The following is a 26511-nucleotide window of genomic DNA, read 5'->3' on the forward strand; positions in this document are numbered from 1 at the left end:
CTGCTTAGCTTCCGATATCAGGTGCATTCAGGTTATTAGGTGCTGTATGTATGACACAATAAGGACACAGCACTGATTCCTGGGGCACACCACTTGTCACTAGTGCCCAATCTGAAAACAACCCCACCACTATCATCCTGTGACTCCTTACACCAAGCTAAATATTTATCCAAAATGATATCACTTACTAGACCATTGTGCCATGCAAGACCTAATCAAAGGTCTTGCTGAAGTCCACGTTGGCATCATATACCATCTTCTCTTCATCAATCCTCTGGATCACCTCTTCAAATTTGTGAGACATGATTTCCCAAGCAGAAATCCATGCTGGTTATTCCTAATCACTCCTTGCTGTTCCAAATGCAGGTAGCTCCTGTCCCCATAGAATCCTTTCCAGAAACTTTCTTATCATTAATCTTCAGATCACTGGCCTGTATTTCTCTGGTTAGAAAATTCAGCTTTTCTTAAATAAAGGCACAGCATTAGTCACTCTCCAGTCTTCCAGTACCTCACCTGTGGCTAACAAAGATGCAAAAATCTCTGACAGGCCCCCAGTAATTTCCTTCTTTACTTACCACAGCATCTGAGTTTCCACCTGGCTACATTATAGGTGTTTATATAGCTCTATGAACTTCAAGTGTCATGAACTAATTGACCCCTGTTAGTACTGATGCAGGAACAGCAATGGAAGATTCGCCGGACAGTGGTAAATTGAAAATAATAGTTTTTATTAAACTATTAATCACATAACAGTTCTCACTTAACCCTAAACTAAGCTTAAATCCCACTATACACGTATGTAATTGTCTAAATATGTGTGTATTGAAGTCAAAACTATTTCAGTTTAAAGTTGAGTCTGAAAAGTTAGCTTTAAGGCTCAGTATTTTAAAGTCTTGTTGAATTTGAAGTTCTATTAAATTGTAGTTCAGAAATGATTGAAACCTCAAGATCTTTTAATTAATTGCTTAAAGCAGTAATCAAGTGTTTGTTAACACTGATATAGTCCTTTGACTGTTCAAACTCACAAATCTTGTTGTTTCCCCAGGAAAAGATTTCTTCTTAAACTCTTACATTGGTTTTCTTCACTCCCTCTTTTTAAGAGTTCTGGAGCTTCTTTCCATGATGAGGCTGCCTTTTAATAACAAAAAGAGACAGTCAAATTTGGTCTTCCTTACTTGGAACAGCACCTCCTCATTCTCCAGAAAATACTGTCAGTTTTTCTTCTGATTTCTTCTTCTGATCTGACGTATCCTCTGCCTTCAGATATATATACCCTTAAAATCATATGAAATCACCAAAAAGGTCAATCTTAATTCTTGGAAAACATGTGATCAGTTGTTGGAATTTTAAACAGTTGCCAACCTCAGTTTCTTGTAAGCAATATGATCTTCATGCCTCTGGCTTGTAGATGTCACAACTCCAAAAGATAACCTTGCTTGTTTCAAGAGGCTTAAGTATATCACTCAAATGGTTCTGAGTTTCATTTCTCTTTTTCAAGAGGCCTTAAATCGTTATGGTTCTGGAAAGTCTAACCATCTGTCACTCCAAGAATATTGTGTCAACACAAAATACCAGTAAACATTTCATGAGTTTTAATTAAAAACTCTTTTAAGTTCCATTATAGTATTGTTCTTCTAGATGCTGTGACTCCAAACTAACACTCCTCTGCAATGATGTCTTTGCAAACATGCTGTGACTTTTGTGTAACCCTGTACCAAACCCACTATTTTTACTTAAGACCTAGCTTAACCTTAACCTAAATATTACGATTAACACAGATCCATTATACAAGACAAGCATCTCTTTGGTGTTACCAATATTTGTCAGGACATTACAGTTTTCTTCTTCAAATTTACTAGCCTCAATATACTTCTGTGTTGTAAATACAGCGGTGAAGGTACTTAGATATGAAAGTTATGGAGGGAATAGGTTTTTCACAATGAGGGTGGTGGGTATGGAATAAGTTGCAAGAGGAAATGGTAGAAACTGATACATTTACAAGGTTGAAAAGGCAATCTGTTTTGGTGCCTGCCTACATTTTATCATACCTTGATGAACAGCTCAAGCCCGAAGCATTTATCTTTGCTACATAAAGTACACTGTTTAACCAGCTGAGTTTCTCCAGCATTGTGCTTTTGCTTCAACTACTCGCTCACTGCCACCCACCCCCGCGTCTCATTCAATTTGCTCAGGGCTTGTGTTTGTCGAATAAAGCCTGATCATTGACGCCCAGCGTTTGCCTCAAAGCACTGTGGGAGAGAGGAAGCGAGAGGGAGTGAGGGAAAGAGTGGCATGAGTGAGGGAGCGGGCAGACGGGAAGGAGGGAGAGATTGAGCCTTCTTTCTGGGGTATGTGAGTGCCGACTGCGACTCCGGAAAGCACAGGCCACCCAAGGGAAGGGCTTCTTGAAGCTGGGAGGGTAGTCCAAAACGGCAGCACCTAAATGTCACCTTCGCTTAAAGGACCCAGGGTAATTTTTGAGGCTAATTTTGGGGGGGGGGGGAGAAAGGGGGTGGGGTCCTATATGCTGTCAAATACAGAACATATTTAACAATATTTATTTAATTTTATATAAATAGTATAGTCTTGGAGGGTTTGTATGAGCAGTTCATCAGTTATTCAGCAGTTTCATTACCTGTGGGAAGATGCTGTTTCTCAGCCTGGTGGTTCTGGCTCTGATACTCCTGTATCTCTTTCACAATGCGAGTGGCTAGAAGATGATGTGTGCAGGGTGATAGAATTTCTCAACGATTTTGTGAGCCCTCTTCAGACTACAATCCTGCTAGATCACATCGATGGAGGGATTGGAGACCCCAGTGATCCTCTCTGTTGCTCTTCTGATCCTGTGGATTGACATCCAATCTGATTCTCTACAGCAACAATCCACACTAGGGTGCAGCCAGCTAGGACACTCGCAATAGAGCTCCTGTAGAAAGTTGACAGGATGGTGCAATGAAAGTTAGAATACTGGTTCCAAATGCAAGCAAAGTCAATAAGATTATGGGTGTTAAAATATCCTGCTGCAATCAAGTCAGACGTGTTTCCTTGGAAGGAAAAGCTGATCTCAGCTTCTTATCAGCACCTCCTGCATTTATGAGGATGTTATTTAGCATATAATAAAGTTAGCTCTTTAGCAGAGATGTTTTCATCAGTCTAACAGCTGTTCAAGGTGAAGGCTCCTATGAAATGAAGTTGAAAGGATAAACCAGTAGCCTTGCCCACCTCAGTCTTCTCAGAAAGTGCAGTCACTGTTGTGGCTTCCTGACCAGTGAGGAGATGTTGTGTGTCCAGGATAGGTCACTTCTTAAGTAGACTCCGAGGTACCTGGTGGCCTTTAATAATCTATTAATGTGTCCTGGAGGGTGGTCGTCCCTGGTCATCCTGAAGTCCACAATCATCTCCTTTGTCTTCTCTACATTGCAACTCAAATACTTCATAGAGATTCTTGTTGACTTTTAGGATACTCATGTGGTCTTGGGTCATCTTTGTTAGCTTCATGCTTCTCCCTCTGCCCAACCCCCAGCTATTTTTGCTCTGACCCAGATTACACCCTACCAAGATGTCAGTCTGAACATGTACTCTTCCCCCATCGACCTGTTAATCCACCCTGATTCCCCTCTCTGTTGATGCCTAGTATTCTGAACTCTTCTGCTTGATATTGAGAATTCGGTTGTGATCCTGGTCTTCACCAGTTTTCTCTGTGATTCCTAAACATTGGGATGTGCTCGACCTCTCTCCTACAAGATACCTTGGGTCTCGTGAGTTTTAAAATGTCCTGCTAGTGGACCTTTGAATAGAACATTTGCTGAAAATCGTAAATCAACCATTTCATGCACCTAAATTTCTAGATGGGTTAACAGGAAGAAGTTCAATATAAAACATTAAAATGCTTGGACAAAGCTTTGTTATGCTTTCTGTTGTTTTTTTTTTAATAATTAGGCGTAAATCGAAATGCATGCTAATTAAACAAGAATTTTTTTTGCAAAGAATAAAAAGATCATATGAATTAGTAAAATAAGAAGGAACTTTCAAAACTTAATCAGAAATAAAGTGAAAGGATTGAATATTAAACTAATTAAACCAAAAATTTAAAAAAATATTAAAAAATTAGAAATATAACCAGATACAGCACAGAACAGGCTAGTTTGGCCCTACTAGTCTATGCCGGAACAAATCCCCACCCTCCTAGTCCCACTGACCAGCACCTGGTCCATACCCCTCCAATCCTCTCCCCTCCATGTAATTATCCAGTCTTTCCTTAAATGTAAATAACGTCCCTGCTTCAACCACCTCCGGCGGAAGCTTATTCCACATCCCAACCACCCTTTGCGTGAAGAAATTTCCCCTCATGTTCCCCTTATAATTCTCCCTTCAATCTCAAACCATGGCCTCTGGTTTGAATCTCACCCACTCTTAATTGAAAAAGCCTATCCACGTTGACTCTCTCTGTCCCTTTTCAAATCTTGAACACCTCCATCAAATCCCCCCCAATCTTCTACGCTCCAGAGAAAAAAGCCCCAGGCTGCTCAACCTTTCTCTGTAACTCAAACCCTGACATCCTGTCAACATTCTCGTGAACCTTCTCTGCACTCTCTCTATTTTGTTTATATCCTTTCTATAATTCAGTGACCAAAACTGCACACAGTATTCCAAATTTGGCCTCACCAATGCTTTGTACAATTTCATCATAACCTCCCAACTCTTGAATTCAATACTCTGATTTATGAAGGCCAACATTCCAAATGGTTTCTTCACCACTCTATCAACTTTGAGGGTACTATTTACCATCACTCCTAAATCCCTTTGTTGCTCTGCACTCCTCAATTGTCTACCATTCAATGTGTATGCCTTTCCAAAATGCCACAAAATCGTGATAAGAAATAAATCTTGAAATTTATCAAGATGGAATTGCTCTCACAATAATATGTGTAAAGTTTCAAAACTTCTTTCTGAAATGTCTTACAAAGGATTTGCTGTAACAGTCTGTCCACTCACATTTGAAATGCAATCTACTGCTGTTTTAAGTTGTTTTGCATTATTAACTTTTTATATTTTATACAAATGTTTGTTTAATTAATATTTTTATATAATGTTAAAGAATCTCTGAATCAAGTAAATAATTAAGAACTTTCAATGGATAATTTATTTTCAGATGCTCTCAAGTGAAGTTATGGTTCAAATAATCCAAGCTCCAGAAGTTGCTGATTCATCTGTTTTTAATTCTCCTACAGCTGCATAAGTGTGATGTACTCCCTCCTTCATTACTTCTTCAAAGGAGCCTTTGCTTTGAACAGACTATTAGACCAATGAAAACATCACTGCAAAAGAGCTAACTTTATCCTATGCTAAATCACAGCCTCAAATATGCAGGAGGTGCTGATTTGGAGCTTAGTCCAGCTTTTCCTTCCAAGGAAGCACATCTGAGTTGATTGTAGCAGGATATTGACTCCCAAAATCTTATTGACTATTTGCATTGAGAATCAGTCTTGCTACTTGCTATGCGTTTGGTTTAATTACATGCTCTCTTTATGAAATGAACCTCTAAACTGCATTTTTTTGTATTATGCATGCAGCTTTGATTTTTGTAATTGCCTTTGGCAATATAAACAAAGCGAACATTATACTTTTATCGTGTGGCAAAAACGATACTTGGGATTGCTAAGTACTTGTGATTTGCAGCTGTGGTCAGTCATTTTTTTAATTTAAATTTGAAAACCAAAATTTAGACAGCCATTTTGGCTCATGGGTCCGTGCTGCCCATTTGACACCCCATCATCCTACACTCCTGGTACATTTCAAACGGTGGGAGGAAATTGGAACCAATGGGGAAAACGCACGCAGACACAGGGAGAACGTAGAAACTCCTTACATACAACGCAGGGTTCGAATCCTGGACCTGATCGCTGGCACTGTAAAGATGTTGCGCAAACCGCTAAATTCCATCCTGAAAATTTTTAAGAAATTGAAGGCCAACTAAAAAGTCACAGTTGAATCTCCAAAGGTATATGTGACAAGTTTCCAGAATCAACCAAGTGAACCTTGTGAGCCAAGTTTCCAGAATCAACCAAGTGAGCCTTGACTCCTTACAACCAGAGCAGTGTGATTTGGCAACAATGAAAGTTGAATCAGGAGAAAAGAGGAATGATAAGTATGCGTTAAAAGGAAGAAGTTCAACATCAAAAATTAAAATGTTTGGACAAAGCTTTGTTATGCTTTCTGTTGTTTGTTTCATAATTAGGTATAAATTGAAATGCATGCAAACTAAACATTATAAAGAACAAGGATTTTTTGTAAAAAAATGAAAAGATCATATAAATTACGGTAAAATAACAAGGAGGTTTCGGAACTTAATCAGAAATAAAGTGAAAGGGTTGAATATATTAAACTAATTAAATCAAAAATAAAGAAAACAAGTTTTTATAAGAAATATATCGTTCGATCACCACTTCCATGAAATTTATCAGGATGGAAAAATAACTGCTCAATATAACTGCTCAGTATGGCTCAATATATGCCAACCTATCCTATTTGAATTTCACTCCTTGCTAATTACCTTTGAGTCAACCCATCAAGATCCCAGGGAAAATCTGTGTTTTGGAATGCTATGTGCTCTGTTTAAATTTCCATCCCTCCTTGGCATCTCTGGAAATACACATTATATTCTTTCCTGCTGAGTGAATGTAGTGAATTTGAATACAACCACAGAGAAAGCTGCCTGACAGGCAGTTTTATTCAGCCAGCAGGGACCCCTGAATTGAGATTGGAAATGGGACAAGCACGAGAAATCAGATCTGAATAGCAAAAAAAAACATGCATTTTGGCTGTTTAATGCTGCTGTGGATTTATTTGGAAGTGAGCAATCTTGTTGTTTACAAGTCTATTAACAGATGCTAAAGTGAGATGGTCTCCAACCAGAGGAATCCATTGCCAACAAGGTTTTCAGCAGTAATATTCCTATTGCAACCTGTCCAAGAGACTGACAATTCAGAGATCTAGACAGAGAGATATACCAGCAATGTAACCATGGCAAAAAGTTCCTTTCTGTTCTGCTGAAGATCACTTGGCCTTCAAATTCAGATCATCACTGCTGCATTGCCAATGTGAAGATCTCTCTCTAATCAGGGAAGTCATTATTACACGAGGCTAGCAGCCAGAACTCGAATGGGACAATCTTTATGCTTGTATGTTGTTAGGTGTATATGTGGATATATGTGTCTATGTAGATGTGTCTAAGTAGCAATGTTTAAATGTGTTTGTTGGTGGTTCTGTGCATTTTAGCATTTGGATTTTCACTGTAGATCAGAGTTCAAATCAGTTGAAAGAAGTTTTAAAATAATTTCCTGTGGAGACTAAAAACAAGTCAGATTATTCTTCTTTGCATTTCTATTCTTTGCTCATTGTCTACAGTGATTAACTCTGACTTTCCATTCTGTCTGTGATGCATACCATCCTTTAAAAATCATTTGCTGATCACACTCAACATATTTGTAGTCAGTGAAATAGTGAAATAAAAAGTATGCAAGAAAGTATATCTAGGAACTGAATAGGAGGAGGAGCATGTAGATGAGTGAAGTAGTGGTGTGAGTAATTTGTATGGTCCAAGTGTGAGAGTGCAAGATTACAGAGGACCCTGGTAATCATTCAGTGATAAGTTTCTCAAAATTATATGATTTTAGGACAGGTGAGATTAACATTAAAAAAAATTCCAACTAGCAACACTGAAATTGCTTACTGGAGGTGAAACAGAGAAGGTCATTCAGTCAAGTAATTTAAAATCATGTGGCCCCATGTTAGGTCAACTTGGACAATTTTCTTGGTTTGGGAAAGCAGCTGTTAAATGTAGACAAGGAAAGTTGAATGCCTTTACACCATTGCTTGTCGGTCAAGGGAAACAACTTTCCCAAGATGGGAAGGGGCAGTCTGTCCGATCACCACTTCCATGATTTCTCACTAGTTTCCTTCACTATCTGAATGCTCTCTATGATTGGTCCCCTCCTGTAATTTGCATCTTCTTCTGCTGAGAACATCTTTATCCCATAGTAATCACTCCCACTTCCAAAATGGATCTTTATCTGGTTCCTTTTGCATAATTTATTTCCAGACTTCCCCGCTAAATGGACATCAAATCTGGTTTTCTCCTGGTTGTGAATGCGCAGCCCTTGCTCGACACCCCTGCTTCCAAATCATCCTCACAACCCCTCTTTTCTCAATTTTTTTCTGACCTTTCCATTTTCAGTTTTATCTGTTCAATTTCTACAAATACTTTTCCAATGTTTAGTCTTTTTATCAAGTAAATTTTCTTTGTTATTTTTTGTGTTATCTCCATATGATAATATTAAAGTCTCTATTCACCTTACTAATTTCAGTATTCCCTGATATTGCTTTTTGTGTTTATGCATATCTGAGATATCATGCCTTTTCACAAGTGGAAAACCTCATTATTATTTGTGTAAGTATTATCTGTAACAAGTCTGGCTTATATTTTGTCTGATCTGCTTATTTGTCTCTGAGGGCGATGTCAGAACACCAGAGGATCAGGCCCTGACAGCGTACCTGGCAGAGTACTGAAAATCTGCGTCAACAAGCTAGCCGGAGTGGACATTTTCAACCTTTCATTGTGGCAGTCAGAGATTCCCACACCAGCTTCAGAAAGGCATTAGACATCCCGGTGCCCAAGAAGAGTAGCGTGGACTACCTCAACAACTTCCACCCAGTAGCACTAACTTCTACTGTGATGAAATGCTTCAACAGGCTGGTCATGGCCAGAATTAACACAGAACTAAGTAAATCGTCACAATCGCTCCACATCAGATGCAATAATGCTGGCTCTTCACTCAGCTCTGGATCACCTCAAAAACAGCTGCTCTTCATTGATTACAACTCAGCCTTCAATACCATTATTACTTCAGTGCTGGTCAAGAAATAAATTCTAGGTCTTTTTACCCCACTTTGCAACTGGATCCTTGACTTTCTCATTGGAAGACCACAGTCAGTACAAATTGGTACTGATTGTCAACATAGGCACCCCCGAAGGATGCGTGCTTAGCCCACTGCTCTACTCATTATACTCCCATGACTGTGTTGCCAGGTACAATTCCAATCCCAGCTACAGTTGTCGGCAGAACCACAAATGGCAATCAGGAAGCGTACAGGAGGGAGATGGATCAGCTCATTGAATGGTGTAACGACAACAACCTTGCGCTCAATGTCAGCAAAACCAAAGAGATGATTTGGACTTCAGGAGGAAGGAAGTTAGCTGAACATGACCCAGTCCTCATCAAGGACTCTGTAATGGAGAGGGTCAAGAATTTCAAACTCCTGGTTGTCAACATATCCGAGAATCTGTCCTGGAGCCTCCACGTTGATGCCATCACAAATAAGGCTCACCAGCGGCCATACCTTGTGAGGTGTCTGAAGTGGTTTGGTATGTCACTGAAGACAGGTGTACCGTGGAGAGCATTTTGGCTGATTGCATCATTACCTGGTATGGAGGCACCAACTCGCAGGATAAGAATAAATTCTAGAGGATTGTTAACTCAGCCTGTGACATCATGGGCACCAGACCTCACTCCATCGAGGACATTTACATGAAGCGATGTCTTAAAAAAAACAGCCTCTATGTTGGATATGATACCATGATGATGTGGGGAACTGATTTATACTGAATGCTTCGTAGTAATGCTCGTAGTATGTAATTAGTAAAGCATTGAGTTAGTCTGCACTCACATTGTGGCTGTTGTTATTTACAAAGGGGGAGGGCCTTAAACATAACACTCCATCCGCAAAGACCCCCACTACCGAGGGCTTGCCCACTTCACTCTGCTACTATCGGGGAAAAGGTACAGGAGCCTAAAGGTGAGCTCTCAGGGGCACAAGGACAACTTTTTTCCCTGCTGCTGTCAGATTCCTGACTAATCAATGAATCAAGGACACTGCCTTACTTTTCGTCCACTAATATTGTTATTATTAGTTTAGTTTATATTTTAGTATGGCCGTAAGATGGTTATAATATGTATGTTTGCACTATCATGCTACTGCAATACACCAACTTTCATGGCCTGCTCATGACGACAAATCCTGATTCTGATAATTCTGATTGTTTATCGAAAGTGAAATTAGAAGGTCAAGAGAACCAATTATTTTGGGTACATAGCACAACTGCTAAGGAGCAGAAAATATCTTATTCGTTCAATTGTCACAGTGTGTGGGTGATATATCACTCTGGTGGGGAACCTTGTCTGTCAGCAGTGTATGTGAGTAATTCATGTATTTATTTCCCTTTATTGTAACCATGTATTTTTATGTAACCATTTATTGACCACAGCAGCAAGGGGTCAGATTATTGTTCCCAATATCCTGGGGTTGATCTTTGTAGTTCATTTTTTTGAAGGAAGACGGGCTCTGCCCATAAATTTGGATTGATTTTCAGTGTTTGGCTTTTTTAAATATCAGAGAGTATGGCTCAGCTTGCTGGTTAAAATTGATAAAAGGTCAATGATCTGGCTTGACGTTCTTTCTTAGAACTCACACGCAGCTGAACTAACTCTTTTGTTTCTAAAATTCCTTTCATTATGAATTTTATTTAGCAGTGTTCAATAGAATGACCATGATATCGGATGATATTCAAGTTAAATTAAATTTTGCTCATTTTTGAACTACCCACAAAGATTAAAACAAAGCATATTGATCCTTAGAATGATTAAAATAAAATGCAAAATATATTTGTGGAGTGTTTACTATTTATTAAATCACAGAACGAGGCCTTTCCACCCATCATGTCTGTGACAACCAAAGGTGTAAAATTAATATTCTAGCCTGATTGAACATTTAAGTAAACTTTAAATACACTGATGTCTCTTTGGTACAATATTCCTTTATCATCGATGAATTGTTTTACAGTGCAGCAGAAACAATTTTAACTATAAAACAGTTTAACTTGAATGTAATATTTAGTAATTGGTGTTCCTATTTTGCACAAATTTTAAGTTTATAAATTAATAGTATACACAACAGATCAGGATCCTTTGCTTTTGTGTTTATTTTGGGTTGTTTTTGCAGTTATTTTCCACAAAGTACCTTTCAGCTGCAGCAAGTAAGAATTTCAGTGCAGATCCACTTTATTCAATGTATATGATAATAAACTCACAATCTTTATTATTTTGCATGCCTCTTACTTTGGAATGCTCCAAATTTCCTGGAAAGTTCATTTTCCAAATGCCATCAATGAGTTTACTGAACAGGGAAGCTGTGTCAAAACAAGACAAGTGACATGTGGTTGCTTTGCTAGCAGCTACCATCAATGTTTCTGGGTTTTTTTATATATAGACCTTTGCATGGGGTGCAGCTGTGTGTTGATCTTATCATTGAAAAATCTCTCTCAACATCTTGACAGATGAAAGAAGATGTGAAAATATCAATTAGTTGTGGTTCTGCACTTGATAGAGCTTAATGCACAAGTGATAAATTTTCCCACAGTGACCACATGCCGAATTGCAAGATAGAGCCTGGGATAAAAGGTCGCTTTCCATGGAGATGTTACCAGCTTGATGAACCTTGTCTGAATATTTTGGCTGAATCAGAGCTTTTGGATTCCATTATGTTGCAGATTATTCTTGAATTAGCTATCAAGTACTGCCTTTTGTGGATGATATTGAAATAGGACTCAACACATCCAAGGCAGTAAAGCTTGTGACTACCTGATGCATAAATTAAAGGATCTCATTGGTGGTTATTTGCTGATCCCATTGTTAGTTTTTTTTTTCTGGACATTGAAGACAGAAGCTGTTCAATTTGTGCTTCTGATTGAAGTCAATGAGATAACTTTTTTGTACCATTAGAGGGCTCAGGACCCAAATCTGATGAATAGGCAAATAACCCTGTGTTTAGAATTAGTAACTCACAATTCCAGTCATTTGAGGGAAAGTTACCGGAGATGATAAAGATATTGCTAATTGTCATCTACTAAGGACGGCTAAGTTCGTCAGTGATGAGATGACAGAAGCAATCCATATTGGACAGAGCACATAGAAGTATTTCTCTAAACATGTATAGCAGGTCAGAGAGCATCTGTGAGAAGAGAATCAGAGTTAACATTTTAGATAGGAGTGTCTTTCAAACTGTTTCCTTGATACAGTAAAATCCCTGTCATCCAGAATTTAAGCAAGCAGCTAGCAGCTTCAAGCAACCGGCAAAAAAAATTGCCGAAAATAAATAACTAAAAAATATGGAATTGGTCCACCTCCCCTTTATTTCACAAGTCACGCAACACACAATCTCAAACAACCGGAAGATTCACTTATCCCTCGACCAATCCCCATAGGTGCAAGATACCAGGGTTTTGCTGCATTTCTGCTGGTTGATACATACTTCAGGGAACTTGGTTGTGAATTCAGCATCATCTGTAAAGAGAAGGTTCCAAAGAGTGTTGAGTCACATCTCATTTTCTTTATAATTATCTGATGTTCTACAAGTTGCTATCCTTGATTCAATGAGTTCCATGATTGATATTTTGGAAAACATACTTGCAAAGAATAGTGTGTTGGTTTAACTAATGTCATAATGTGCCATTTGTACTTTGCTCCTCAAATGGCAGCGCCACCACTGGTGTGGACCCAGGGAGAGTGGGGAAAGGAGAAACAGCTCTCCTCTGCAGGGCCCAAAACCCAATCCTAAACCAAGGGCTGTAAACAGGCTTTGAACAGATTCAGCGGCTAAATGGCCTACTTCTGCTCCTTTACCTTATGGTCTTATGGCCTATTAAAGGAGCCAATGTTACCTTTATTTAAAATTCTGCAACCATGGGGTCTGCGACCAAGATAGCGGCGCCTATGCTAGGAGCAGCCTCGAGAGGTTTCATACTACGAGGGTGCAGCAGATTGGCACAGGGCACCAGAAATGGGGAGAAACACCCCCTGTTGAGAAGGATAAGCATAGGAAACGACTCCACGGCAGCAGACCAGACAGGAGCAGAGCACAGAGGCTGCGGGCTGCTGGAGACTGATTCATGGGAACTATCTTATCAGAACTGGGATTCAAGAGGGTGCAGAGGGCAAGAAGGGCTCCTGCAGGGCCTTCGGTGCTGAAGGGTCTTTAAGCGTACTAAAGGGTTGGATCTGGAGCTCGGGTTGTAAATCGATCGAAGCTTCAGAGGTTATGGGAGCACTGGGGGCGAATCCATGGACACTCAGTGACATTGAAGAGACTCCCCTTTGCTTTTTCCCTTACTGTAAGGGGGGGAAGGGGGCAGGCAATACTTCTCTTTTAAAACATTTTTATTGAGTTTAACATATAAATCTTACAAAGTCTTCTAATAAAAACAAATAACAGGTCACATCTACATATCACAAATTAAATATAAATGTAAATCAAAAACCTATCTATAATTGTTTATTTAACAATATTTCTTTAAAAATAATTCTGGATAGAAAATAAGAAATACTACATTAGACAATCCCTTGATCTCAACAAAGAGTAAGTTCTGTCTAATTTAATGACATGATCTATGACAACTATAATTAAACCCGTATTTAACAAGTTAATCTTGAAAAAAGAAAAAAGACAAAAAAACCTAAAACTAAATCTAATCTATTTCCCTCCCTCTAATCAAGGTTACCTTGTAAAAAAATAGTTGTAAAGATATGAAACAAATAGCAACCTTCAGACACTAGACAGGCAATACTAATGGTGACTCGTTGTCTGCTTTGAGGAAGACCAAAGGAAATTTTGTATACTATTACATTTTCTGTTTTATTCCAATACCATAAAAGAATCTTCAAAATTCTGGAGCAATTGCACACAAATTATAACCCTTCTGTAAGACAGCTGGCAAAAGGCTGTTGGGCAAATCATTTGGCATGATCTGGGATTATCAGATTTCCAATCAGTCATTATCCTGAGATATTAAACCTGTTGGAAACTCAGGACGGACAGATTTAGATGAAAGTTATCCATCTTTGATGACAACGAATGGAGGTGCTTAGTAAGGCGGTGCACTCTTCTATAATTTTCACAGGGCTTTAATGTCCTTGAAGTTGTCAATATCACCTTGAATGTTCTTTACTTTGAACTATTGTGGGCCAGAGATTCCCAGGAGTTGGAAGACGCAATTCTTTTAAAAAAAAATAGAATTTTTCTCTCTATCGCTTGGTAATCTTGGGTTAGAATGATGTCAGGTTTGCCAACTGAGAGTAACATGGGATTCAATCCTATTGATTTTGGCCTGGAAGAGAATGGTGACACTGACTTCCTATCTTTAAAGAAGGACAGGGATCAATACAAAGATAAAAACATACCATGCATCTGCTCACATTTTATTCATTTGGGAAGTGCTTAATCCAGTTTCAGGTATTGGATGAGCAACTTAAGATTTTTGAAATTGGCCCAAAGGTAATTGTTCATCAGGGACTAGTGTAGTATAGTGTAGTTCAATCTGATTTGTACTTTGCATTTACTTCATCCAAATTTGGTGTAGTTCTATCGCCAAGGTTATATTGAACCTTCTATTACATAATTGCTGTTAATGACATTGCACTCTTAAAATTTGCAAATCATTCCTGACAAATTGAACTGAAATGGGACTTATCTCCCAGGTTAGTTATGGGGGCAATGGCTGAGGTGACTACCTCAGAGGAGGTGGTGTAATCCTCAACCTCTTGCTTTCTCCGAAGGGACTTTCTTTAATTTTCCCTTTTTTTAAGCCTGTCGTGTCTACTCTGCCATTCCATCATGAGTTGATCCATTTTCCCCCTCAGCCCTACTCCCTGCTTTCTCCCCATAACCTTTGATACCCTGACTGTTCAGATAGCTATCAATCTCTGCCTTAACATACCCAATGACCTGGCATCCACAGCCACCTGTGGCAGCAAATTTCAGAGTTTCACCACTCTCTGGCAAAAGAAATTCCTCCTCATCTCTGTTTTAAATAGGTGGCCTTCAATCCTGAACTTGTGCTCTATTGTCATTCACTCCCCTACCATGGGAAATAATGTTGCCACATTTATAATTCTTTATTGCAAGATGGTGCTAGAGTGAACTGACTCTTTGCAAGCTCATCTATAAAACTCACAAAAAAATTTCACAGTATTGTAGAACCATAATATTATAGAACCATAGAACATTACAGCACAGTTCTTCTTGTCTGGGCTGAGCTATTATTTTCCCTAGTTCCAATAACTTCCACCTAGCCCATATCCCTCCAAACCCCTTCCATCCATGTACCTGTCCAAATTTTTCTTAAATATTAAAATTGAGCCTGCTTTCACCACTTCAGCTGGCAGCTCATTCCATATTCCCACCATTCTCTGTGAAGGAATACCTTTAATGTTCCCCTGAACTTCTCCCTTTTCACCCATAGCCCTTTGGTTTGTATCTCACTTAACCTCAAGCGGGAAAAAGCCTACTTGCATTTATTCTATCTATACCCATCATAATTTTGTAAACATTGTAAATGTGACAGTAATAAAAAGAACTAAATAAATCTAAATCAAATTTGCATACAATATGGAAGGAGGCCAATTCAGACCATCAAGTCTCTGCCAATTCATGGTGTAATCCCTTGGTATGATAAATAGTTTTCCCACTAATTTTCTCTGTAACCTATTCTCCTCACGTTCCTATCAACTCCCTTCAGGTTTCTTAACTCACCGATTAAAAGGGGTAATTTAATCAACCAATTAACTGACTTTTGGTATATGGGAAGAAACCAGAGCACTTGAGAGAGATCCATTTTGTCACATGGCAGACATGCAAACTTCAACATAAGTGGCAATGGAGATCAGAATTGAACTCGCATTGGTGGAGCTACAAGGTAGCAGCTCTCCTACCAGTGTCACTCACCACATGTGCTGACAGTGAAGGCCACATTTTAACTCGGTTGAGTGCACTTGTTCAGTGAATGCGAGAGGCAAGGTGGTCAGAGGTTTGCATATTTCTTGTCCAATTTCATCTTTCATAGATGAGCTTGAAACGATTCCTCTGGTACATCAGCTCATCCACATCTAATTTGTATGTGATTGGCTCTGCTTTTCAAACTGGTTGTTGTTTTACAATTATGATAATAAGCTTAATGAAATTCCTGTACTTTATCCACATTTTGAAAGGAGAATTAAAGTTGAGACCAATAGAAAAAAATGTGAATTGTGGTATATTATTTGTCTCGTGTGGTTGCATAATATTTGATTTAATTTTATATCAATTGCAGATAGACCTGGAACCAGAAGGCAGAGTGTATGTTGTCATAGATCTCTCAGGCTCATCAAGTGAAGGTAACTTTCCTTTCATTGCACAATTAGACCCCCTGTAACCTCTTCTCTGCTATATTTCTTTTCCCTGATAGTATTTTAATTTGTAAGTGGTGATTTCCTCAAGTATCAGTCAGAATAATTGTAAATTAATGATGCACTGCCCTGCTATTCTTCCAAAAAAGGTTTAAATGTTTAAAATATTTGCAGTTTTTTTGATGCAGTAAAGATGATTTGAAAGCATTTATAAGGTCAATGATTGCTTTGGCTCCAACATCTCACGATTTGTGATCTAATTCATTACTCTTCAATCAGATCTCTGGATGAATAATCAAGATATCTACATTTTAAAAGGGTGTTTAATTTATTGCATCACATGGTTAACAAATTGAGTGTGATTTGAACTGCGTTTACAAGTGACGCAAATACTATATATAAAATATTTCACTTTGCATATTGTTTGGTGAATGTTAGAAATGGACAGGAGTATAATTTGGATTGTGGTATATCCAGAACACTTGGACATTTTAATGACTTGTTTTTATTCAGAATATTCTGGTTTACTTTATTTTCAATTTGGTTGAAAATATTGTGGAGGAAAAACAAAAATATCCTGGAGGTGAAATGAAGTTTGGAGATCCTGAAGATTAAATTATTTGCCTTGCCATATATTGAGTGAATGCTCCATTACTGAGCCAAATTCCTGAGGCTTTGCATTACATCTGCAAGAGATTCTGCTGAACCATTGCAACATACGGTGCCCTCCATAATGTTTTGGACAAAGACACTTTTTTCTTTCATTTGCCACAATTTAAAATTTGTAATGAAATAATTCACAGGTAATTAAAGTGCACATTCCAGATTTTATTCAAGGTCATTTGAATACATTTTGGTTTGACCATGTAGAAATTACAGAACTTCTTATACAGAGTTCCCTCATTTCAGGACATCATACTGTTTGGGACATTTTGCTTCACAGGTATTTGTGAGTACTCGGGTATGCGGGTATGTTTAATTGCTTTATTGGTGCAAGTATAAGAGAACTAAGCTTACTTCTAAGCTTTTGATCACCTTTGGAGTCTGTAGTTGCCATTTTTCAACATGAGGACCAGAGTTGTGCCAATGAAAGTCAACAAAGCCATTATGAGGCTGAAAAACAAGAAGAAAAAGGAAGAGACATCGCCCAAACCGTAGGATTACCAGAATCAACAGTTTGGAACATCATTAAGAAGAAAGTGTACTGGTGAGCTCAGTAATTGCAAAGGTATTCCAAGGAAGATCTCCACTGCAGATGACAGAAGAATTTTTATCACAATGAAAAATTCCCAAATGCTCGTCTGACAGATAATAAACACTCTTCACTCTACTGTCCGCAGAAGACTTCATGAACAGAAATACAGAGACTACACTGGTATGGTTTGGACCTTTACACCACCACACTTTGCTCTTGCCATCACTCCATAACAGTTTCATCTTGGTCCCACTGTCCACAAGACCTTTTTCCCACAATTCTACAGGCTCTTTTAAATATTTCTTGGCAAACTATAATCTGGCCATCCTTTCTGTAGCTAACTAGTGGTGATTGGGACAACTCTGGTCCTCATGTTGAAAAATGGCATCTACAGATTCTAAAGGTGATCAAAAGCTTAGAAGCAAGCCTAGCTGCCTTATACCTGTACAAATGAAACAATTAAACATATCTTCTCAACACCTGAGAAGCCATATGTCCCAAATGAGGGGACTATGTATAAAACGTGCTGTAATTTCTACATGGTCATGTATGCAAGTTTAAAAATTAGAACTATGGAGCATAGGGTCAAATGAAGGAAAATGTGTCTTTTTCCCCAAACATTATGGAGGGCACTGTGCATAAGCAACATTGTGGTTACAATGCATATTTGTAGTCTATGAAAAATACTTGATTAAATTTAGTAAATATAATGCGCTGGTCATATTGCATTTACATTTCCTGGATCAGCTGTATAAGGGATACTCAGCAGATCAAGCAGAATTGATATTTTTTATCTCTTTTTCTTTCTCTACACCACCGAGTTTTTGAAGTCTTTATTTTAATTTTATTTTAGATTTCTAGGATCTGCAATATTTTACTCATCTGGAGTTGTGAAATTATAACCCATAAAAATGAATTAACATCTGCATTTTTTTTGTATGCTACTAATGTTCCCATGGATTTTGCGGCACAATTCTGCTTCATAGAGTTGTATTGCACAGATTTGATGATGCCAGCCCTGATGCTCCTTTGCCCACATTAGGTCTGGATTCCTTTTCTATATATACCCCTTCAAAATCTGCCTCTACCCTTTCCTCCTCTGGCAGTTCCTTCCAGAAAGCGACCACTCTCTGTATGTACAAAGTAAATTGGTGATAACATGTCAAAAAGGCCTTATACTGAATATAATGAAGTAAAACTCTGGTTTCCGTTAACCTCCCCCACCCCAGCCATTCTTCATCCCTCATCTCCTTTCCTCCTGTTCTGTCTTCCTCTCTCTTCCCTTTTCCTTCTATCTCCTTTCACAGAATCAAAATCAAAGTTTTCACCTTTTGTTCTTATCATATCGAATTAACACTTCTTGTTTATTGGTCTGGACTCCTCCCTCTCCCACTCTTCCGCCTTTCTCAGTCTTCATTGAGACACCTGCCTGCTTCTTGCTTTCACCTTGAAGAAGGGCTCAGGCCTGAAACTAAAGTAATCTATCTTTGGCTCCTATAGACGCTGCGAGTCTGGTTGAATGCCTCCAGCAATTGCATGTTTTTACATCTTACTATAATTGCCAGGCTAGATTATCTTACTACCTTCATTCTTAAAACCATTTTTGACATTCCCAACTCAATGACTAAAAGCCCTGAAGTAATCAGTGATTTCTCCACCATACTTAACTCCCCTATCTCCTTTACTCCCAAGACCCAAAGTGCTGAACTGGCATCTGACCTCTGGCTGCTCTCCAGTCTGATGGGCAATCAGGTTACTCCAGGCATGAATTTAGAGAAAATGTTGAAGTAGCAACATAAAGTTTAATCCCTTTAAAGTTCAGACAGTGCCCAATAAATAATGAAATCTCTGTCTCAGATTAACTAACATGCTTGTTTTTAAACTGGGACAGCAGTAAATTGCATATTAAGGATGTGGAGTATAAAGTAAGCAAGTTACATTCAAAATGAAATGTTTGATTTCAAGAAACAATATACAGCATGTACTTGCAACCGCTCCAGTGGTGAGACTTTGTCATGGGAAAACTCTTACAGAAATCTTTATCATATCTTTACTCATGTCCACATGCACATTGTGCAGATGCGAGTACCTGCAGAGCCAGCCTTGCATTTATTTTATGCTCCCTGAAAATATCTGGACTGAAATCCTCTCTGAATATGAAATTATATATAAACAATGAGTATGAGGAGTAATATGTTTCAAACAGTTAGTGTAATGGTGAGCACAGTGCTATTACAGCGCCAGGCACCCAAGTTTGAATCTGCCACTGTCTGTAAGGAGTTTATACGTTCTCCCTATGTCTGTATGGGTTTCCTCTGGGTGCTCCGGTTTCCTCTCACTTTCTAAAGACGTGCGGTGTTGGCAGGTTAACTGGTCACATGGGTGTATTTGGGCAAAGTGGGCTCTTGATTTGGAGGGCCTGTTACTGTGCTCTATCTCCAAATAAAAAAAATATTTCACCCAGCATTAGAAAAGTGCCAACAGTATTCCAAAATCCCTTTAGAATATGTGTCCCATCTAAATACTGCTGAACTTCAACCCTGCAATTTCACATGTATAATTACATTTGACACTAATTACCAAGATAGTAGTAAAACTCCGTGAGGGCATCTTAATTAAATTGCTGAACTTATTTTAAGAATGCTTGACAAGGTTGAAGCAAAGCAACAAAGGAATAGTTTGGATGAGAAGATTTAGGCCAAACAAACATTATGAACTTGAATTGAAATTTTAATATTTAAATATTTTGAATTCGTAACTTTTCTATTGTACTGTATTTATCGAGACCATAAAACTTGGTGGAACAGTACAGGTTGTTCAGTGGATGATATTGTTCCGAACTCTCAAACACTGTGTTCTGGTTGGAATTAATGTTTTGGGTAATGGTCAGATCTGTTTGAGTTTCTGATCAACAATACCCCCTCACACTCACCCAGAATGCCGATGGTAGGGGAAACAGTGATGGTAATGTCAGGGAAGGCAGTTACATTTCCCTTTGCAGTTAAATTAAAGAGATGATGTGCTTTCCTTTTCAATAACAGCATTTCAAACTTCACCACTAAATTACATTGAAAAGAAAGTATGTTATAATTCATTCAATTACTCATTGTCCTAAATTATTGAATTGTTAATAAATAACTTTGAAGTTTAGTTAGGCAATTATTAAACAACAGGCATATTGCTAACTGTCCCCCTGAAACATCGCTTACATTTTGTGCTCCAATGCGAAATTGAAATGTTTTCTTCATACATGCGATAAGCCAATATTATTGAATTTTAACCAGAATCAGAAAAATTATCGTATGGAAAGAAGTTGTTTGGTCCACCAAGCCTGCAGCAGCCCTGTGCAAGAGCAATTTGATGTGTCTTCATTAATCTTGTAAATCTTTCAAGCAGTTATCTTTCAAATTATTTGCCCTTACTGAATCTGCCTCCACGGCATTTGTGACTGCATTCTAGATCCCAATCATGTACTCTTTGAAAAGGTATTTCCTAATTCACGTGTGATTCCTTTGATTCATTCTGTAAACTCTGACCCTTGATCTTTTTGTCAATGGAAACAATTTATCTTTGTCTATTTTTTCATGGGCCCTTCATCATTTGAAACCCACTTTCAAAATGTAACTGAATTTTGTTGCATGATGTTTCATCTGCTACAGGTCTACTCATTCCTCAGCCTGACCATATGCACTTGCATTCTATTACTAATCGCCATGATTGACCATTTTTGCCATCTGTAATTTGGAGTTGTGTCCTGTACGCACAATTCCAAGTTATTCATTGAAAGCAGTGGTCCTAATATCAACTTTACAGAGAGCTCCACTGTGCATGCCCTACCAATCTGAAAAAAAAGCCATTCACTACCATTCTTTGTATCTTGTCACAAATGTAATTTTCTATCTTGCTATAGTCCATGGCCTTTAGACCTTTATGATGAGCTTGTTCACTGTTGCAATAATTTAAGAACTTAGCCTGGATTATAACCACAAGCTGATTTTGGATGGGTTGGAGCTACAGCAAGTATAAATCCAGACTTCTTTCAATCTTAACCTTCATCCATTTTCCACTGATCAGCTGCCTGACTGAAAAAGGACAGGGTAGCTCATTGGCTGAAGCAAATCACGCTACACCACCCATCAGCCCCTTGTTTTAGCTGTCTCACGGCTGAGTCCAGAATTTCTTAAAGTAGCTCAGAGAACCACCCCTTGCACTTTCGCTGCTCTCGGCTCCACCGTCAAACGCTTTTTACCAGTCATTTTCTTATTGATGCTTAAAAACAAGGTTCTGATGATATTTGCCTGATGCATATATTAAATCTGCTCCTTTCTTAGATTTTAGTGAGCCATTTCCCAGTAGCTTTGTTGTTATTAGAGTTTATCCTCAGGAAGTTGGAATCAAACAAAACCAGAATGTCAGAGTCAAAGTGGATTAAAAGTGACATCCAAGAATTAACAACTGGCCTTAACATTCAATGAAGTACTTTTTTTCATATTGTACATAGACAAGCCCAGAGATGATGAGTTAGGCAGTTTGATTGATCTTGGAAGAGGTTTTGCCAGGTACAAAGGCAAGTACATTGAAGAAGGATGAGGGATAGGTGTGGATGCAAAGAAGTGGTCAGGGATGACACAATTAGTAATAGAACATTTTAGTTCATAATGATTGAGAGATATTGAAGGGATGGAACAATACGATATAGTAGAACTCTTGTTATCCACAATTCAAGGTGCTGGCAGCCTCAAGCAACTGGCAAAAATATTGCAGAAAATAAATGCAAAAAAAATGAAGTTTAAAACTGGTGCATCTCCCAGTTAGTTCGTCGATCACACAACACACAATCTCAAGCAACCAGTAAATACACTTTGTGGCATCTGCTGCAGCAGGGCCAGTAAATCAATCCACCAGACACAGTAGTTAGTCAGCAAAAAACAGTTTATTCAAACTTGCCTCTTTTTAAGTCACTTTCGGCCTTTACGCCCGGGACCGGAAGTTACATCATCACGTCCCTGTGACACACACGAAGAGCGCGGGGCTTAAAGTGGAGACGACGGGAGCCCAGCGCCATCTTATGGGTGAGTACCTAACTGCCCTCTGCACTGTGATTCGGCCCACAGAGTTGCGTGGCCGTTTGGCTGGTTACACCAGCAGCGATCAGACCCGCGGCATTGAATGGCTGCTTGGCCATTGATAAGGCCCACATCATTGCGCACTGTTTGGCCAACTGCATGGCAGCGGTTTAGTCCACTGCTACGTGCCACTTGGCCCGCTACAACTTAACCAACATTTACCAATCCCCATAGGTGCCTGATATCAGGGGTTTTACTGTATTTTTACCCTGTGTTATCACTTGAGCTGACAGCTGTTTAGTGTGCTCCATTCCTCTGTAATTACATTCTTGACCACTGCAAAACTATGGCCTGTCCTTTCTCCCCACCCACCTTCTGCATATTCCTTTTGATCCCTTGGCTCCAGCATGATGTATTTCAGCTTCACAAAGAAATACAAGTTCCTCTGTGTGCTATTTTGTATTACAGTGGACAACTGTAATTAAATAGAAAAATTGGTTGTCTCATGTAAAATCACTACAGAATTTATATTCTTCATATTTATTTTGACCATATTCTGTGTACGCAGATGAACTTGATGGTTCTCTTTGCAACTCCTTTGAGTCATTTCAGTCATCCTTCCATTTCTCCCCTTCCAGAATAATTTTTATTCACTAAAATTAAATATTTTAGTTGATCAAAAAAAACAATTTATACATTAAAAAAAAGCATGCAGCATATTTCATGTCATACAAACTGTTCTTTAAAAATAAACCTTGAACCATTCAAATATTCCCAAAGAGATGTAGGATAGCTTGACATCATAACTCTTCCCTCATGGACAAAAGGTATCATTTGTTAAGGGCATCCCAGTGTTTGTTGACAAAAATCCATCAAGGATTTTACCTTCTCCAGTGGGTCTTCATCAGACTACAATCATCACTTAGCCCACCAGTAGATTTGTAATTGCATTTAGCAATCTACCTTTGTTTAATGTGGGTAAGAGCCAGTAGAGCACGGGGAGCAATGTCATAGAATGGTTGAGGAATAACCAAGACAGATACCAACATATTTCTCTCTGTCACCGCCATGCAAAGGAGCATCCCAATATGAACTGGATGATAATGTTCTCCCTATTGCCATTACTGTTAAAAAGTGATGATGGAGTCCTTTGCATGTTAAACAGGCCAAACTGGGAAGGCCTTGCTCACCAGTGTCCAGACAATATCCTCGTACCTGTTGGACTCTTCCAACAATGAGGAAAAATTTCTTCTCTCAGAGAAAGGTAAATGTGTGGAATTCTTTGCCACAGGAAGTAGTTGAGGCCAGTTCCCTGTCAATATTTAAGTTTAGGTTAGATTTATCCCTTGTGGACAAGGGGATTAGGGGGTATGGGGAGAAGGCAGGAACCAAGTACTGATCAGCCATGATCATAATGAATAATGGTGGTGTAGGCTTGAAGGGTCAAATGGCCTCCTCCTACACCTATTGTCTATGTTTCTATGACTTTATGCCAAATGCCTTTTGAAGGATGAAGGAATGCCTTTTGGGGTCCACTCTGAAAAAGGTCATTCCAGGTCAATTCAAACTGGTTGGGGGGGGTTCCACTATAATATGAAATGAGTGTGGGCCAGTTTGCCTCAACATCCTGCTCACCCAGCATAGCCAGATCAAGCTTCTCAGCAGAGCCCCTTTCCAGGGCTTGAAATATCACCAAACATCATACACAGCAGGAGAATTCAATGGTTATCTTGCCATTGGGAATGCTTTTGTCCTCTTTGTGTTGGGCCTTAAATAGAACATCTCAGTGGACATGTTTTACCCTTGTCCTTCCAGGCCAAAATTGGTGTTAAAATGATATTACTGGTAATAGGCAAGGCTTTGGGTGATTTAGAATAACCCAGGCATAACATTCATCTTATCACCAATGTCATGCCTGTTTTGTCATGGGAACATAGATGGCTTTCTATTTATCAGTGGTGATTCATTCCTCCCAGTTTTTCGTCGAAGCCTACATCCTCTAACCAGATCATTGGCACCTCTGAAATTTGTATTTGAGATCTACGTTTGGATCACCTCTGTGGCCTGAGGTTTGGCTCAGTTCATCCTTGTGAAACCCAAATTGGGTTTTGGAGCCTGTCTTGGGTGTGAAGGTGGGACTTTGCCTCCACAAGTGCTGTATGGTAGTGTTTTCTGATTATCATTTACAGTTACTTTAGGCACAGACCTAGTGAAAGTGAGATCAGGTAGAATAGTTTCTGTTGTTGATTCACTTTCTGAGAGTTCTCTGCATTTTCTGTTTTTATTTTTGGTTTCCATTAATTACACTTGGTTAATTTTCATCCATATAATTTCAATATTTATACACCAGTATCTAGATATTTTTTCTTTCTTTTTAAAATGTGTTCATTGTTTAAAAAATACACACATATAGATCTAATACATTTGGAGAGAATGTAAAAAGACAAACATTTGAACATTTCAAATAAAACCTTTATTGTACATAATATATATTGTGTGCACCACATCAGATCAAACCCGCTATATCAAAAATATTGAAAAAGAAAAAAAAAGAACGTAATAATCAAACCTCTCCCTCTAAACCTGCATATCTAATAAAAATTCAGAAATGAAGGACAATGTTCGGAGAACAGACAATCACCCTGATTCGTTAAATTATGGTAATATTCCATGAATGGGCCCCATATCTTGTAAAAGTTCACCTTGACATCTTTAACATTATTTGGCTATCAATGAGGTAAAATTTGCTTCTGAGATGGAGTCAACAATATTCCCTCTTTTGAGAAAAAACAAACAGCAATTCAAGGGACATGGTTCTAATTTGACCTTAAAAATGATTGACAATGTTTGAAAGTAATTTTTCCAAAATCTTTCTGAACTAGGGCAAGTCCAAAACATATGTATCAATGAGGCTTCAAATTTTACATTTATCACGTAATGGATCAATATCAGAATAGAAGCGAGATAACAACTTTTGAAATGTCTGCTCTGTGTGCAACTTTAAATTGCAACAGACAATGTCACGCACTTAATGAGGATTCATTAATCAAATTTAGAACAATATCCCAGTCCTCATCTGGAAGTGACAAATCCAAACCATGCTCCCAATCACGTAACTAGAGAAACTTCTCAAATTACTATAAATAATTGATATTGAGGCTCTCTGAGAAAATTGAAAGTCAAAAAGTAAATCCAAGGATTTGTTTTTCAGAAATCCATGGAAAATCAGAGAGCTTGAACTGAACAAAATGTCTGACTTGAAGATATCTGAAGAAAATGACTATTTGGTAATTTAAATTTTACCCTCAATTGTTCAAAAGAACCAAAATTATTTTGAATGAAAAGATCTTTAAAATTAACACCACTCTCTGAATCTTGCATCTGATAAAGAAGGCTAAAAAAACCCCCAGATTAATTATAATAGGACTGTCTAGAGAAAAACTATTGATTTCAAGATATTTTCCAAATTGTGCCCATATTCTCAACCTTTCTCATTATCATTGTTGATTTAGGAAAAGATCCTAGGACTGCCAACATATATTTTTTTTAAATTCAGTTCTATATCCACCTAAGAAGGGCAGTTAACTAATTTATCAACTTTTAATAAAAGAAGCAAGTTACATATATTGACCGGCCAATAGTAGAATCTGAAATTTGGAAGTGACAAACCTCCGCTCCTTTTTTTGAAGATGTGCTCTATTTAAACGACATTGTTTTCCTTGCCAAATATTCGAGGAAATAAATGAGTCCAGTGAGTCAAAAAAAAATTGGGGGAAAAATATTGGTATAGACTGGAAAAGATATAAAAAATTTCAGTATTCTAATTGAATTAATACATTCTATCATAGATGTCTTTCAGGAGAGCAGTGGAAAATCAAATGGATTGGGAGCAACTTTCCCATCTCGTTGATGCTTTGCTAAGTATTTAGTCTGGATTTATGTTTTCTCTGCTTTGACATAGCAACTGGGGTTGTCT

The 26511-nt window shown here is 38.3% G+C and overlaps 1 protein-coding gene across 3 annotated transcripts in view; it reads left to right on the top strand.

Annotated features, from left to right (window-relative positions):
• Window positions 1-26511, top strand: part of LOC138760479 (protein kinase C epsilon type) — a 680128-nt gene that overhangs the window by 190188 nt on the left and 463429 nt on the right. For all 3 annotated transcript variants that reach the window (XM_069931096.1, XM_069931095.1, XM_069931097.1), the window contains exon 2: window positions 16199-16262. In XM_069931096.1, the coding sequence (XP_069787197.1) occupies window positions 16199-16262 (64 nt within the window). The remainder of the gene's footprint in view (window positions 1-16198; window positions 16263-26511) is intronic.

The sequence above is a fragment of the Narcine bancroftii genome, chromosome 4 (genome assembly GCF_036971445.1).
Source record: "Narcine bancroftii isolate sNarBan1 chromosome 4, sNarBan1.hap1, whole genome shotgun sequence".
NCBI classification, from domain to species: Eukaryota; Metazoa; Chordata; class Chondrichthyes; order Torpediniformes; family Narcinidae; genus Narcine; species Narcine bancroftii.